General features: G+C 31.6%; 2 protein-coding genes across 3 annotated transcripts in view; both read right to left on the bottom strand.

Moving 5' to 3' along the window:
* The window catches only part of LOC125826403 (deSI-like protein At4g17486), a 554,011-nt gene that overhangs the window by 341,734 nt on the left and 196,900 nt on the right, over positions 1 to 15,377 (bottom strand). The gene's annotated exons all lie outside the window — the stretch shown is intronic.
* Positions 419 to 1,132, bottom strand: LOC125826688 (uncharacterized). Its single transcript, XM_049506042.1, has one exon. The coding sequence runs from the start codon at positions 1,130 to 1,132 to the stop codon at positions 419 to 421; it is 714 nt and encodes a 237-aa protein (XP_049361999.1).

The following is a 15,377-nucleotide window of genomic DNA, read 5'->3' as shown; positions in this document are numbered from 1 at the left end:
CAGAGATAAGATGTTCATTATAGCTAATAACACAACCGTTATCAGAAAAATTAACATCATAACCATCTCTCAAAACTTTAGAATCTGAAATTAAATTTCTTCTAATAACAGGTGCATATAGAACGTATTTTAAAATTAAAACTCTATCACTATCAAACGAAAAAAGTAATATTGAAAACGCTAACTTCACCTCTAATCAACTTGCGCATTTCTTGAAACCCCTGCAAAGTAGTGCATATATGATCAGTGGCTCCTGAATCTACACACCATGAAGTGGTAGAAACAGCCGCTAAAAATATTTCAACAACAAGTGAAAGTGAGTTACCTGAGTTTTTTTTCTTCTTGGCTAAGAAAAATGGACAATGTGCCTTCTAATGGCCTGACATCTTGCAATGAAATCACTTGCCCTTAGACTTTTTCACGCCCCAGTTGGAGGTGCAATTGCCTTAGCTTTGTGAGACTTTTTCTTCTTCTGTCCACCTTGCAGTTTAGAAGTAGAAAATTTCTCAACATTTAGTGCCATAGATGGTGCCTTTTTGACAAGTGTCTCTGCCACCTGCAACTTATTCAATAATTGTGTCAAAGATAGACTCATCTTATTCATATTATAATTTAGGCAAAACTGTTGAAAACTGTCAGGCAAAGACTGCAATATCATCTCAATTTGAGAGTCATTGTCAATTTCAGCCCCCAAGACCTCTAGTCCATTCAGAAGACCCATCATCTTCATAACATGGTCTCTAACAAAAGTGCCTTCAACCATCTTAGTGTTCATGAGAGTTCTCATGGCAGTCTGCTTAGCTGATCGACGTTGGTCTCCAAACATTTGTTTGAGATTCTCCAGGATTTCAAAAGTAGATAACATAGCTTGATGTTGATGTTGCAACACATTTGACATTGAAGCCAAAATGTAACATCGCGCCATCTCATCAACTTTGCGCCATTTTTGATAAGCTAACTTATCCTCATCACTAGACTGTTCATCTGGTTTCAGTGGGCATTCATCATTGAGTACAAACTTATACTCTTCAGCAGTTAACACGATATCGAGATTTCTCCACCAATCAACATAGTTAGAACCCTCTAGTTTGTTTTGACCCAAAATAGTACTAATGAGATTAAAAGGAGACATGTTGAATATGAGATTGAAGAAATAGTTACAATAGATCAATCAAAACAGTCATATAATCATTGAATAGTTACATTCAAACTCATCATATACATATACATTCATGCATCTAGAATAGATAATCGATGGGATTAGAGAACTACTCATACAATATACATATATAATGACCGATTATTCACTTCATAAACTTATACAGACCTAACTCAGATGGAGAGTCTACTGATAGTTTAAGTCAAGTGAAAATCCTCTAGTTACATTGATCCAATCATATATTATTCAGTTTAGGAGAGTTAATGCAGATTATCAAACTAGCGATTAAATACGTAGTGACTTGTATTAAATTCATCCGATGGGGAGGAAGGTCTAAGCCAACACATAAATTTAATACTTCATTACTATTTAATCTTGATAATTAAAGGAAAGAATCCTCATCACCATTTTATTTTCTTCAAATTTTATACAAAAAATTTCCAGAGAGAAAAATTTTGCGACAAAAAATTCCAGTTCATTCAGTATAAAATCTCATGCACATATAGTTAAACATATGAGAAATCACATATATAATGAAGAGAATGTCGCAATTAAATAACTATGACCCATTCACTGCCGGCCATTCACGTGCATACAAAAACTTCAACCAATCACTCATATTAATTTCCAATACCCCACAAAGATATTACTCCTTCCATTTCATTTTATGTGGCAACATTTGATCGGGCACGAAATTTAAGAAATAAATGAAGACTTTGAAATGTTTATCAAATTGCCCTTTAAAAAGTAGTCTCACTTTTCTCTCTCCTCATAAATGTATTGGAGTATTATTTTAAGATTAAGTGGGACCAATAAGGGTAAAAGAGAAATTGTACCTTTAAATACTTACCATATTATGAAATGTGATATTCTTTTTGGGACTGACCAAAAAGAAAATGGTGCCACATAAAATGGGACGGAGGGAGTACTTTACTCTTATTATTTAGAAGTGAAACTTTGGCTTCCATTATTTAATATAAGAAAAACAGCCAGCATACATACATGTGAAATGATAAGAAAATTACACCCAGCATATATTTGAAAACAGCCCGCAACCACTTTGAGAAAAAAAAATTCCAGCCGACACAATATGAGAATAAAAAATTGGTACAGAAGTGCCGCCACAAGTAAAGACAAAATAATGACATGTACAGCCATCAAATTTCTTTTAAAATTATCCATCCAAGGAACATTGTGCATGACTATGTACAGCCATCAATTTTGTTCTTTTCGTGATAAAATCAAAATTACTAACCACGAATCATACATGTAATCACATAAGCATATTTAAGGTTATCTATAAAGATGCAAGTATGACTCTTGATGCCAATTGTTAGAAAATAACATACACAACGGAAGCATTCCAAAATCATACATTTTGCATGAATATAGACAACAATCACAAATACATATCACATACAAAATATACTGAAAATTAACTCAGGATTACCTTTTGAAGTGTGTGCAGATATATTGAAGAGTGGACAAAATGACAAGAGGAAACAGAAAAAGAAAAAGAATAAGAGTAATTAAATATGGCAGAAGAAAGGACAGAATTTTGAAAAAATGGAACCCATTACCTTCCATTTGTCAATTAAAGAAGACCCTCATACAAGTATGAGTTGGTATGCCTCGGTCAGAATAATTTTTTTCCAAATTCAACACTTATTCCTATGGGAGAAATGTTATCTGTTGAAGTCCAAGTCGCACTAAAGAGTTTGAGTTGAAGTAGGAAAGATCTTCTGGTCTATGAATAGAGAGACAAGCAAGAGAAGGTTCTATATTGTAGTTTATTAGTTTAGTGAATTATGTTTTGTAAGTTCATTCAGTTGTTAATATTTATGTTTCTAATAGCTTTGAGTGGAATAGAGAATATTAGCTTGGAAGTAAACAAAAAGGTAAACTATTTTTCTACTTTTCTCTTTCTATTTCATTTACATGTATTTTTTTTATTTGAAAGAAATATTTGGACTTAAAGGCAGATAAAGTAATATCTGTTTCTTGTTTTTATTTTGATTATTTGTGGATTATATATACATAATAAGAACTAGAAAAATGAATTGAACCATATGAGTAACTCTCTCTTGTCAATAATTAAGCATCAATACATAATAGTTGAAAGAATTTATTTCATGGCATCAAAATCGGCCTCAGACCCTCTTCTCTTCCCACTATGAAAATAAAGAAGAATTAGTTCAAGTTTCTGTTCGAAATTTGCTTCTTCAATGGCAGAAGAAACAACAACAGATTTTCATAAATTTGCGAATTTCATAAACAGAGTCAGTTCCGAAAACCAAATTACTACTGTTTGATTATCCGTCGATTCAAATTCCTGATTTTTCGTACAAGAGTTGAGTTACCATGGTTGATCTTTTCTCTGTAATTTATTTGTGTTTTCACTTTGTAATGTTTCTACTTATTTTTGTACCACGGAACACGGATTTGAACAGGAAAAAAAATACAACTACGTATGTGTCTTATTTCTTTTTAATTTTTTTTTGGGGTCAAACTGTACTTGGAGTTTGTTGTCTTTCAGTGCAAGTTAAACTCATACTATTGTGATTAATTACTAGTATAATTTAACTGAATTATGAAAGTGAGTGTGTATTATAATGTCGTATTCTCTCGTTCATTTTTAATTTTCTTGATTTCCTTTTTGGAGTCAAATTATAAGAACTTTAACTAACATTTTTACAATGTATTTTTTCATCATTTTGATATGAAAAATATGCAATGTATAGTATTTTTCATATAGTTTTTGAAATCTGAATTTTTTGTTTAAAATATCGAATTAATGTAATCTAATTTAACTTTAAAAATTAGTTAAATTTACTTTCGAAAAACACAACATAACAAATAAAAGTGGACGGAGAGAATAATATATAGCTAATTAAAGAATTTTTGTTCTTCCTTATTAAATGAAAAAAAATGAATGGAGATGTAAGTACCAACGAAAATCTAAACAAAGAAAATTGAGAGAGAACCTCAATAGCTATCGGAATCAGAGTTCCTTGATTATGGTTATGACTTATGATTATGGTATTATTATTTTTCTTATAAAATATTAATTATTTAAATCATAATTAAAATATTATTTTAATCAATTAATCTTAGCCATTGATTTTTATCTATGTTATGTGTCTCACATTGAAGCAAAAATTTGGAGAAAATAGAGGGCATGAAAATGGAGAGGAGCCGAATCCTGAATTATGAAGTATGAAGTATTTCGTAAATTTAGCTGAAAACGAAAAGTCAAATTTTCTTTTAAGGAAACTTCCTGGTGATTTCAATTTGAGCTACACAAAACCAACTCCTACCCGTTAAAATGATTTATATATGATTTGTCACGATGTTTAAAAAATATAAATAAATTTTTTTAATATTGTGATTCTAAATTAAAGTTATAACAAATATATCAAAATGTTATTTAATTTTGTGAACTTAAACATGTTACGTGAAATGACACCTTATAGAATGCAAAAACAGTTCTTTTGCTTTTTTGATTTTGGGATAAATCTAAAAATTTCTGTTTCTTGAAAATAACAGAAACTTCAAGATCAAATTTTTTTAGTACTACTTTATTTAAAAATCAGTGTTTTATCATGAAAATTTAAAATTCTATTTTTCACTTGTAACAATTTCGAACTCTCAACACAATTATTAAATATTATATAATCACTGATAGCCAAATTATACACTTTAACTATTGAATTAAAATGAAAAATACTGAAATATCAAGTAACTACTAAAAATGAGGTTGAGATACTTAAACTCTAGAAAAAGATTGAAAAGATGAGGAGACAATTTCTTTCACAATATGCTTTGAATTCCTGATATCACAACTTTTTTTCATTATTGCTTTCAAAGGTCCACTGAGTTTTGAAGTATTAAACCATGTGCATATTCAATACTTTAACAAAAACAAATAAATTATCAAGACACTTCTTATTGGGCGATACGCAACATCCATGAAGGTTCCTAATTGTGCATAAATTCCATATTCACACCTTCAAAAATTGAGTACAAGTGATAAATATGATCTGTGTAAGGATAAATTTATATTATGAGTTTCAAATTTGTCATTAAATTCAAAAAGATAAAAATTTATCGCAAATGATTATAAATATATATGTTTGAATAATATTAAGTTTTTGTTACTTAATCACAATTGATATATTAACATGTATTATACTTTCTTAGATTATTTAATCATGATAAATTATATTGATTTAGTATAATATATGCGAGTAAGTTTAAGTTTTTACAAATCTCTAAACACTAGCAAACATTCGTAGAGAGATTGGAAATTTGAAATCAATAAGTTTTTACGGACTTCAAATTAATATGTACAGTAATAATCATAACTAAATTTATAAACATATTATAATGACTGACATCATATTGATCAACCATTGATTATTAGTTTATATAATAGATAAAATTTAATTAGGAGTAAAATAGTAGATATGTTTTTTTGTTTGAAAAAACAAGTAATTTCTTAAAGATATGCCAAAATTAAAAACATCATTAATTTATGAACAATGAAAAAATAATTTAAAGGGCTTACCAAGAAATTCCTTGAAACGGATGCATGGAACCTTCCTTGTATTTCAGTTTGTTAATATTCCAAATAGCATATGACCATATATAAATTAAAGGGTTAATTACATTATTATAATAACATTATTATACTTACTCCCTTTTATTATGAGGTTTATTCATAACTAAGTATATTAAAACATAAATAAAAAAAATAAAAAACATTCAGTGGCTCCTTCCAATAAAAAGAGAGAGATAGCAACACAATAAATTCAGTGTATATTTATTATAAGTGGGTTTAAGTAGTACTATTCTCGTTGCTGATTTTCAGTGCCAGTTTAACTCATACTATTGCTTGATCTTATTCTTAGTAGGTGAACTTTTTTGTGTGATTAATTTATGAATGTGTGTGTGTGTGTGTATTATAATTAACCTACCTAATTCGACTTGATGACAAGTTCAAAATGTAGTTTTCTATTTCACAAACTCAGAAAATATAAAACTGATCTATTGCGAAGAAAAAGTGCAAGTCACAAAATAGTGGATATATTTGGTGTTTAGTGAAGAAAATTAAAGTGCATATATATTCAAGTTATCGATTTAGCGTGCTCACAAATCAAAAATTGATAACTGAGTCACTAATATATAAAATCAAATCGAACCGACGAATATATATCTCTTGACAATAACAACTTAACATCACTAATGATAAAGAATTTTGGGTTCATATAAGTGTATCTTTTGTGTATATATACCACTATATAGGACTGTTCATGGTTATGGTTAAAAAAACAGATCGAACCGTACTTCGAACCAAATCAATTAAAAATATGATATTTGGTTTGATTTGGTTTTAAATTTTGAAACCGATACTATTTAGTTTAGTGTTGGTTATACTAAAAATAATCCGCAAAAACAACTAAATCGATAAATTATATATATAAATTTTTATCATTACTCATATTTAAAATATACTCTTTTATCAAACACAACACTTAAATTTCAACCCAACTATTACAATCCTATGTCAAGTTCATCAAAATCATAACCTACCCTATCTCACGTAATATAAACACTTTCCATCAAAACGAGGGATAGGGACTTACACTGTAGTTGTTTGCATACTTAAGGGCCCGTTTGGCCGTGCGATATGGTATCATGATATGGAATCATGAGATGAAATTGAAGTTTTGTTTGGACATGCGATATGGAATTTTTGTGTTGTATATTTTCTCATAAACATAAAAATCTCATAAGTTGTAAAACTATTAAAATAACCCCAATTGTTTATTCAATCTTATCAAATAAACAAAAATTTATAAAATCGCATAATAAATTATTACAAAGTTATTTGTTCTCCACTTAAGTAATTGTTTTATTTAACTTTAATTTAATAAAAAAAATTGAACATAAATTGTAGTGTACTAGTCTTTAATATAATCCTCCCACATAGTACAAACAATTTCCTCACGTTGAACTTGCATTTCTCGATCATGAGACCGAGAAGACGAACCAACATTGTTACTTTGAGCCATTTGTTGGTCAATATCATCCGCAACTATATTTTCATGCTTATAGACCATAAATATTTCATCACTTTAACAATCGGTTGGTGTGAGTTAAAGTGACTATATGTTGGTGAGAATAATAAATTTTATGTCGGTAAGAATAATAAATTATAAAAAGTAATGATGTGATTATAGATTTTATTTACATATGAAATAAATGGTTAGTAGATATAAATGTGGGGTTGTTTTAACAAAATATAAACTCGTGGATCAATTTTTGTATTAAAATATCTCAAATCAAGATATGGAATTACCATATAATTCCATATCATGATTTTTGGAGAATATGGAATAACATCTCATGATATGGAATCATGAGATGGAATCAACATAAAATCGCATGTCCAAATCTATCTCACGATACCATATCGTGATATGATATCGCATGGCAAAACACCTACTTAAATCAAAGAAAAGAAGATTTCGTCTTACATGGGGATTTGGGGAGAAAAAGTGGATTCGTCTTACATGGGGATTTGGGAAGAACTTTATGAAGCTGCACAATAAGTAGGCGTTTGGCAATGCGATATCATATCATGATATAGAATCGTGAGATGAAATCAGCGTTTGGACATGCGATTTTACGCTGATTCCATCTCATGATATGGTTCCATCTCATGATTTCATATCATGAGATGTGATTCCATATTCTCTAAAAACCATGATATGAAAATTTCATATCATGATTTGAGATATTTTTAATACAAAAATTGATCCATAAGTTTATATTTTGTTAAAATAACTCTACATTTATATCTACTAACCATTTATTTTATATGTAAATAAAATTTATAATGACATCATTACTTTTTAAAATTTATTATTCTCACCAACATATAGTTATTTTAACTCACACCAACCGATTGTTAAGTAATATTAAAGACTAGTAACTCCAAACTTTACTAGTACCAAACAAGTAATACGTCCGCCTTTGAAATCCACCCTATAAAAATGTATTTGGCTGTCGCAAGTTTCCTCATTTACTGTTTTGCCAACGATTCCCAGATGAAATACATTTCAACAACTAATTGTTCAAACTATGCTAAAATGGTTGGTCCTCTCACATTTGCATCTCTTCTTTACCCTCCATTTTCTACTCAGCCTCTATCTTATACTCTGCAACTCACTTGCTAAACAAAACACTAAGGTTGCTTTATCATAAGTTGGTGAATTATTTTAATGAACCAATAACAACAATAGTGTAATTCCTTCCACATATGAAATCTAGTGTATATGCAGATTGTCTTGTGGAGATAGATAAAGTACTGTTTATTCATATATACTTGTTCAATTTACGCACCTGAATGTTTTGTAATTTGTTATTTGGCTTGTAATAGTACTTTTCAAATGAATGGGTACTTGTGGTTCACCTACATTTTGGACTGACAAAATCTAAGTCCACATGAGTTGGGTCTGCCCATTATCTTAATACTACATTGTGCTTCTGTTTTTGGATATCTCAATTTGTGGATGGATTGTTCATAGAATTTTGCATTCAGACACGAAAAATAAATTTTATTACGACTCTCTCCGTTTAAGTTACATCAAGTCAAATACTTTAATAAAAAAAGACTTTTGAATTTTGTTATAAGATCATTTACATATTAATTTATTGGTTACCAATTTGTCGGTTGATTATTAGTTTAACATTGAGATTTGACACAAAAAAAATCAACACACTTAAAAAGAAGGGGACAAACCAGCACTGGATTCACGTGAATACATGCTCCCCTCCCAAAATCATATACAATAATGTTATATTTACGTCAAGATTGTGGGGACCTTTTTTTAATGAAGGTTCAAAAATAACGGATGAAAGTAAGATAAAGAGAAGCAAAATTTGGTAAAAAAGGCATAAATATTTATATGGAAGATTCACTTTAGCATAGAATTTAGCGAAATACCCCTTCCTCAACAAGCTCGTGTTTGCTTCTCAAGTGGTAAGTAAACATGAAATATACTTTTTAATATTAAAGTTACATGAGGCGGATGTAACATATATACTATATCATGTTGATCTAAATTCAATATAATCGATGAAAATTATAATAAGTGATAGATATGAACACATAACTTTAAAGATATAATGGGTTTAATACTAAAAACCTTAATTATTGAACCCATAAAACTTAAATCCTTGATCCACCTAAGTGAATCATTTATCAAAAAAAAATAAAAAATGACTATGGTTGTAAAATGATTGAACAACTGTCAGCAGTTTACTTTCTATACATTTTTATCATTCATAGAAAACATTTAACGAAAACCCCTTTTTGTTTTGCTTAGCCTTATTCCCTTCTAGAAATATTTTAGTGATAGTTTCTATAGGAATTAGAGATCACGGGTTTAAATCGCAAAAATGACCTCTTGTAAAATGCAGGATAAAGTATACGAAGAAGGGTCTATCCATGTACTATCTAGTATTAATTTCATGTATCTATTTATATGATCTAATATTATTTCATGTATCTTTATATGTATAATTTGATGTATCAAGTATCAATTTCATGCTTTAAAACCAAAAACATGTATCTTAGATAAATATGAAAATAGTTAGATACATTTTAATAACACAACAAATATATATGATAATATTAAGATACATGATAGAAGACCATATACATATGACAAAACTTGAATACATGACAAATCAAATTGTGTCAAATACATGCGTGAATTCCTAATAATACCTAAATCTCTAATTTATTCATTAGATACATACACACTTAATAAGATACATTGATAAAAACTAGATACATATATTGATATCTCAATAATGTATCAGATACATCAATAATGTGTCAAATACATGTGTAAATCTCCGCTTATTGAAACTTTATGATTATGTACGTGGTTGGTCAAGGCATCTAACTGCGCCGGTGTTTGTTTCATCTTTTGATTCATCAGTGTTGCTCACTATGCCTAGATTCTACGGGAGAAGTGATGTGGACTTTCTTGGTTGATATATAGTATACAAGGTATGCAACTCATACTATCGTCTATATCGAATTTGATAAATGTAACATCTCGCAATTTGAAATAACTAGGAAGAAGATAATAATTGGAAATAGTCATTTTTGGAAAGAATGAAAATTTGGAAATTTTGTTAAGTTAGAATAAGTTGAGTTTTGGCCAACTTCAAACGGCCATAACTTCTAGCTCAGGATGAGTTAAAGGTACTTCCAGATATGATAGGAAATCTTTTGGAATGATCTTTCCAACGTCGCTGATTTTGCGCGATTCTGAGTTCGTATGAGTGAGTTATGCCCTTTGGAATTTGGTTGTTGGAATAAGGAAAGTCCAATCCGGATTTTGAAAATGTAGTTTGGTCTTTTCCTTGCCCAATTATTTTATTTCATTTTTGGTAATTAAGTTAGGGTCTAATCACAATTATATCAGTTTACGCTTTTACCAAAATACGATAGGGTTCGGAGAAAAGAGAAAAGATGAGGAGAAAAGAGAAAATCAAGAAGCAAGATTCGTCAAGATCGTCGAGTTTAGCTTGTGGATTTCGTCGGGGGTGATCCCTACAAGGTATGTGAGATCACATAGCATTGGGTTAGTTCACCCACGCGCCAATCATGATTCAATTTCAGCGAAGTTATTAGATTTGAAAGTAAATCCTTAAGTTCTTGATGAAATTCGTTTGAATTCTTGTGGGTTGTGTTGTTGGAGTTTTCTTGGGATTAATTCATGTTGTTAGTTGTGTTTTTGAGTAGAATATGATGGATATTGAGGGTACAAATAATTTTAAGTGTTTGGGGAAAGAACCATTGAAGTGTGAGGGTTTAGAGATGAAAACCGAGCAAGAAAAATCGTTAAACACCTGGGGAGGGGGGTGGGGCATCGCGCCAGCCAGCGCTCCCCAAAAGGGTTTTTGAAGTTTCACCCTTGGGGCACCGCGCCCCAACTTGTTCTCTGAAGTTTGAGGGTTGGCACCCCGCGCGCCTCTCAGAGCGCCAGGGACTCCAGTTCTCCCAATTCGTTCCCCACCTTTTAGTACTTGTTCCTTAGCAATGTACCTATGTTTTCTAGTTGATTCCAACACTCTAAGGTATATCTAAACATCATGAAATCATCCATAAACATGAGATCATGAACCTTGAAACCATAATCTAATTCAAGAAAAGTTAAGATCAAAGTCAAGAAAAGTAAGAGTCAAGTCAAGAGAAGTTCTTAGAGTTTTCCAAAAGTCTTTACCAAATGTTTTAACTTTGTTTTAAGACTTAAAGCTCAAGTTGAGTAATGATTAAAGAGTAAAGTTTGAAGTTCATTTCTTCAAAAGCATATGGGGACTGTGCATTCCCAAAGGGTTTAAAATGTTTACACATTTAAACAATAAAGGAAACCTCGATTTCCAAAGAGCATTCGGGCTAGTTTTCAGAAAAGGGTAATCGCTTTCTAAATGAAGCTAGAGAGGAAACTTTGATTTCCAAGATAGCCTTTGAGCCAAGTTTTTTAAGCACTAATCTCAAATCACAGAAAGAAGTATGTTTTAAACATAAGGGCTAATATCATATTTTTGGGAGTAGTATTGAACACCGATATGGGGGAGAGTTCAGACAACTCACAGCCCCATAAACCATGTAGCCATCATGGGTAGAAAATGGTCATACTTTTTAGATGATTCTTTTAGTGTTTTTTAGCATTGACTAGTGGATCCACTTAGTAGTTCAGGTTCTATACTCTCGGCAAGGTATATGACGACCCTGGTAGCGTGAGGCAAAATGTTGTATCATCACAATAGCTCTTACGTGATGGTTGTCGGTTAGAGAAACTCCCACATAAGTAATTGTATTCTTAAATACATAGTTTATTGTATTTTTACATATATTTCAGAGTTATATGTATCTTTGCATACACACAGAGTTGACATCATGTTTTAAACAATTTTTCTTTATATTGCGCTTGTTTTAAACTGTTTTATATTAAATGAGTTCAATTATGTTGAGTTGAGTTGAGCGAGGTAAGTTCTTCAGATTCTTTTCAAGCATATGTTGTGTTTAGCATTCCAACTCGCATACTCGTACATTCAATGTATTGATGCCAGTTGACCCACATCTTATTATGATGCAGACACAGGTAACTAGGATCGGCATTCGGCGTATCGTTGATCCAGTGAGCACTCCAGAGTCAGTTGGTGAACCTCCTTGCATTCCGGAGGACTCATTTTATTGCTTTCAGTTACTTTGTTAGTTCATTAGGATGTCGTGGGGTTTGTCCCGACATCCATCTCAGTTGTTTTAGAGGCTTCATAGACAGTCAAAATGTTAGTTCTTTAGTCTTTTCATTGACTTTATCATTTCATATGTTGAGACTTGAGTTGCCATTTTGGCCAAGTTGAATATTTGACTTTTAAGCATTCTTAGTATTTTATTATCCAAGTGAGTATAGTGCTTTTGATCATTATAAATATGCATAGAGTCTTCCGCTAAGTTAAGTAAGCCAGGCCAAGGGTTCGTTTGGTGCCAACAATGGTTTTCGGGTGTCAGCCACGTTCGGGGTGTAGGCTCGGAGCGTGACAATAAATCTATTGGGTTTGATATCTCTGATACACATTATTGTGCTTACATTCAATAGGTTTCAACTTTCTAATGCAGTACTCCCTATGTTTCAATTTAACCTGATACGGAACTTAAAAAATAAAGAAGATTTATGATCTTAAATTAAAACATTTGAAATGTATCAGAACACCCTTTAATCTTGTAATCTCATAATGACATATGAAAAGTTGAAATTAAAAAAAATACTAAAAAATAAAAGAAACATTCCTTTTTATGCGGATTAAAAAACAAAAAACAAATAATTGAAACGACAGAGTTTGCATGATGGAAACTTAGATGAAAATGACATATTGTTTGCAACTTAGATGAAAATGAGACATTATAACAAGATTTTGCAGGGCCTCGAATACCTGAGAATGACTCTAATCACCAAAGTTGTCTTTTGTTATTATCAAAGTAATGGTGTTCAGACGCATTAGGCACACAACTAAAACAAAACAAGGAAGAATTAGTTCAAGTTTCTGTGTGAAATTTGCTTCCTCAATGGCTGAAGAAAGAACAACAACAGATTTTCAATATTCTCCTCCTCCTCCTCAGCACGCGAACATTCTAATTCTGGCCCTCATTTTCCCAATGATGGTTGCAGCTCATGTACAACCAAATCCCCTTTGGACACACACCATAGATTACTGTGGCACAACATATTGAAAACACCATACAGAGATTTACCAGTTAAAAGTCATTATGAAGGTTACGTTTTAAGTCACTTTTTCTTTTTGAAATTTTTTTTGCCATGTCTGGAGGGCTTGACCTTACCTCTGAATATAACACAAGGATACAAATTTATCCTTAAAAAATGAAGGCAGAAGAAACTATCTTAGACCATCCAACCCTCCGAAAAAAAGAACAACCTGAGTAACTAACAAAAAAGTTTGTCTTGTCATTTGGATCTTATCCAGTTGGAATGGACCCAGGGGGATTTACCTTATGTTAAGAGGTGTCAGACATTACTTGATTGAAAATTTTCATTAAATACTTCTACCGAACTGAAAAACAAGATCAGAAAATTGGTTAAATGTAATAGAGCGACACTACTTAACATAAATAGGGGATTAGTTCAAGTTGTTCAGCGCCTTGATTGTTTGTTTGACTTTGCGAATGTTTTCATATTGTTGAGGAACTCCATTAATGGGAGTTGAGAAAAGCTTAGAGAAAGTTTGAGGGAATGAACTAGAATCTTATTCATTCAATCTGTATGAATCACACACTGATTACATGTATATATACAAGTATGAGTGGCCATAGTTTGACATTTGTAATTCCTAACTAACAAAGATGCTTTCCCAACTAACTTTATACAAATAACTAACTAATCAATTCTAGAATAGAGTTAATTAACAATGTCTCCAATACTCCCCCACAAGCTAAGAATTGAAAAATATGTTTTTCATTCCAAGCTTGTCGACCAGTGCATCATGTTGTGGCTTGCATAATCCTTTAGTTAGAAGATCTGCTTGTTGTTTCCTTGTTCCAATGTGTTGTGTCTCAAGACCGACGGAAGAGAAGAGGTGAAAATGCTAGGGAGACAAAAAAATTTTTCTCTTTCATAGCTCCGCACAATAGAGACATTGTAGTGCTAGACCAAATTTACCAGCGGATAGTTGAAAAACGATACGACCCAGGACCAATTCTGGTTTTTCTTTCTATTAAAATAAATCGAATTCAAAAGCGCACCACCCTTCTTTACTTTACAACCAGCCTCCGACCCAAGGTGCTTTTAGAAAAGGTCAGCGGGGCAATAAAAAAGACTTGCTTTTGACTCCCTGAATTAGCCCTTCTAGTATTTTCTCCCTAAGTGACAATCTATGTCAAAATGTTTTGTTCTCGCATGGAAGATTGGATGTGCTGCTATTTGAATTGCAGCTTTGCTGTCACAGAATAATCTCACAGGTAACTTGACTTCTACTCCTAGCTCCTTGAATAAATCTTTCAGCCATACTATCTCAGCTACTGTAGAGGCCATACTTCTGAATTATGCCTTAGCAGAGCTTCTTGAAATTGTGCTTTGCTTCTTTAATTTCCAGGACACCACAACATTTCCCAGTTTTACTATGTATCCAGTCACTGATCTCCTGGTTTCAACACATGTTCCCCAGTCTGAATCACAATAGGCTACCAAAGTTGACTCTTTAGTACTTGGCATAAACAAACCATGACCTGTTGTTCCCTTTATATACCTTACCACTCTAAGTGTTGCTTCCATATAAGACTGTTTTGGAGAGTGCATATGTTGGCTAATTACCTGGACAACAAAGGCTATATCATACATTGCCATTGTTAGGTATAGAAGCCTTCCTACTAGTCTTTGGTATTTTCCATAATCATCAAGAATCATATCTTCTGCATCATTCTTTCTGCCAGTACATTTTTCCAATACAGTAGATGTTAACTTATGATTGAGCTCGAAGGGAGTAAATCCAGGCTTACATCCACCTATCCCAGTTCAGATACAAGTCCAAGTGCGTAGTTTATTTGATTCATAAGTATCCCTTCTGCTGTCCTAGATAATTCAATCCCAAGAAAATATTTCAACTTTCCAAGATCCTT

The sequence above is a fragment of the Solanum verrucosum genome, unplaced genomic scaffold (assembly GCF_900185275.1).
Source record: "Solanum verrucosum unplaced genomic scaffold, falcon-dt-bn FXZP01000060.1, whole genome shotgun sequence".
NCBI classification, from domain to species: Eukaryota; Viridiplantae; Streptophyta; class Magnoliopsida; order Solanales; family Solanaceae; genus Solanum; species Solanum verrucosum.
This window is presented reverse-complemented; position numbering and strand designations above follow the sequence as displayed.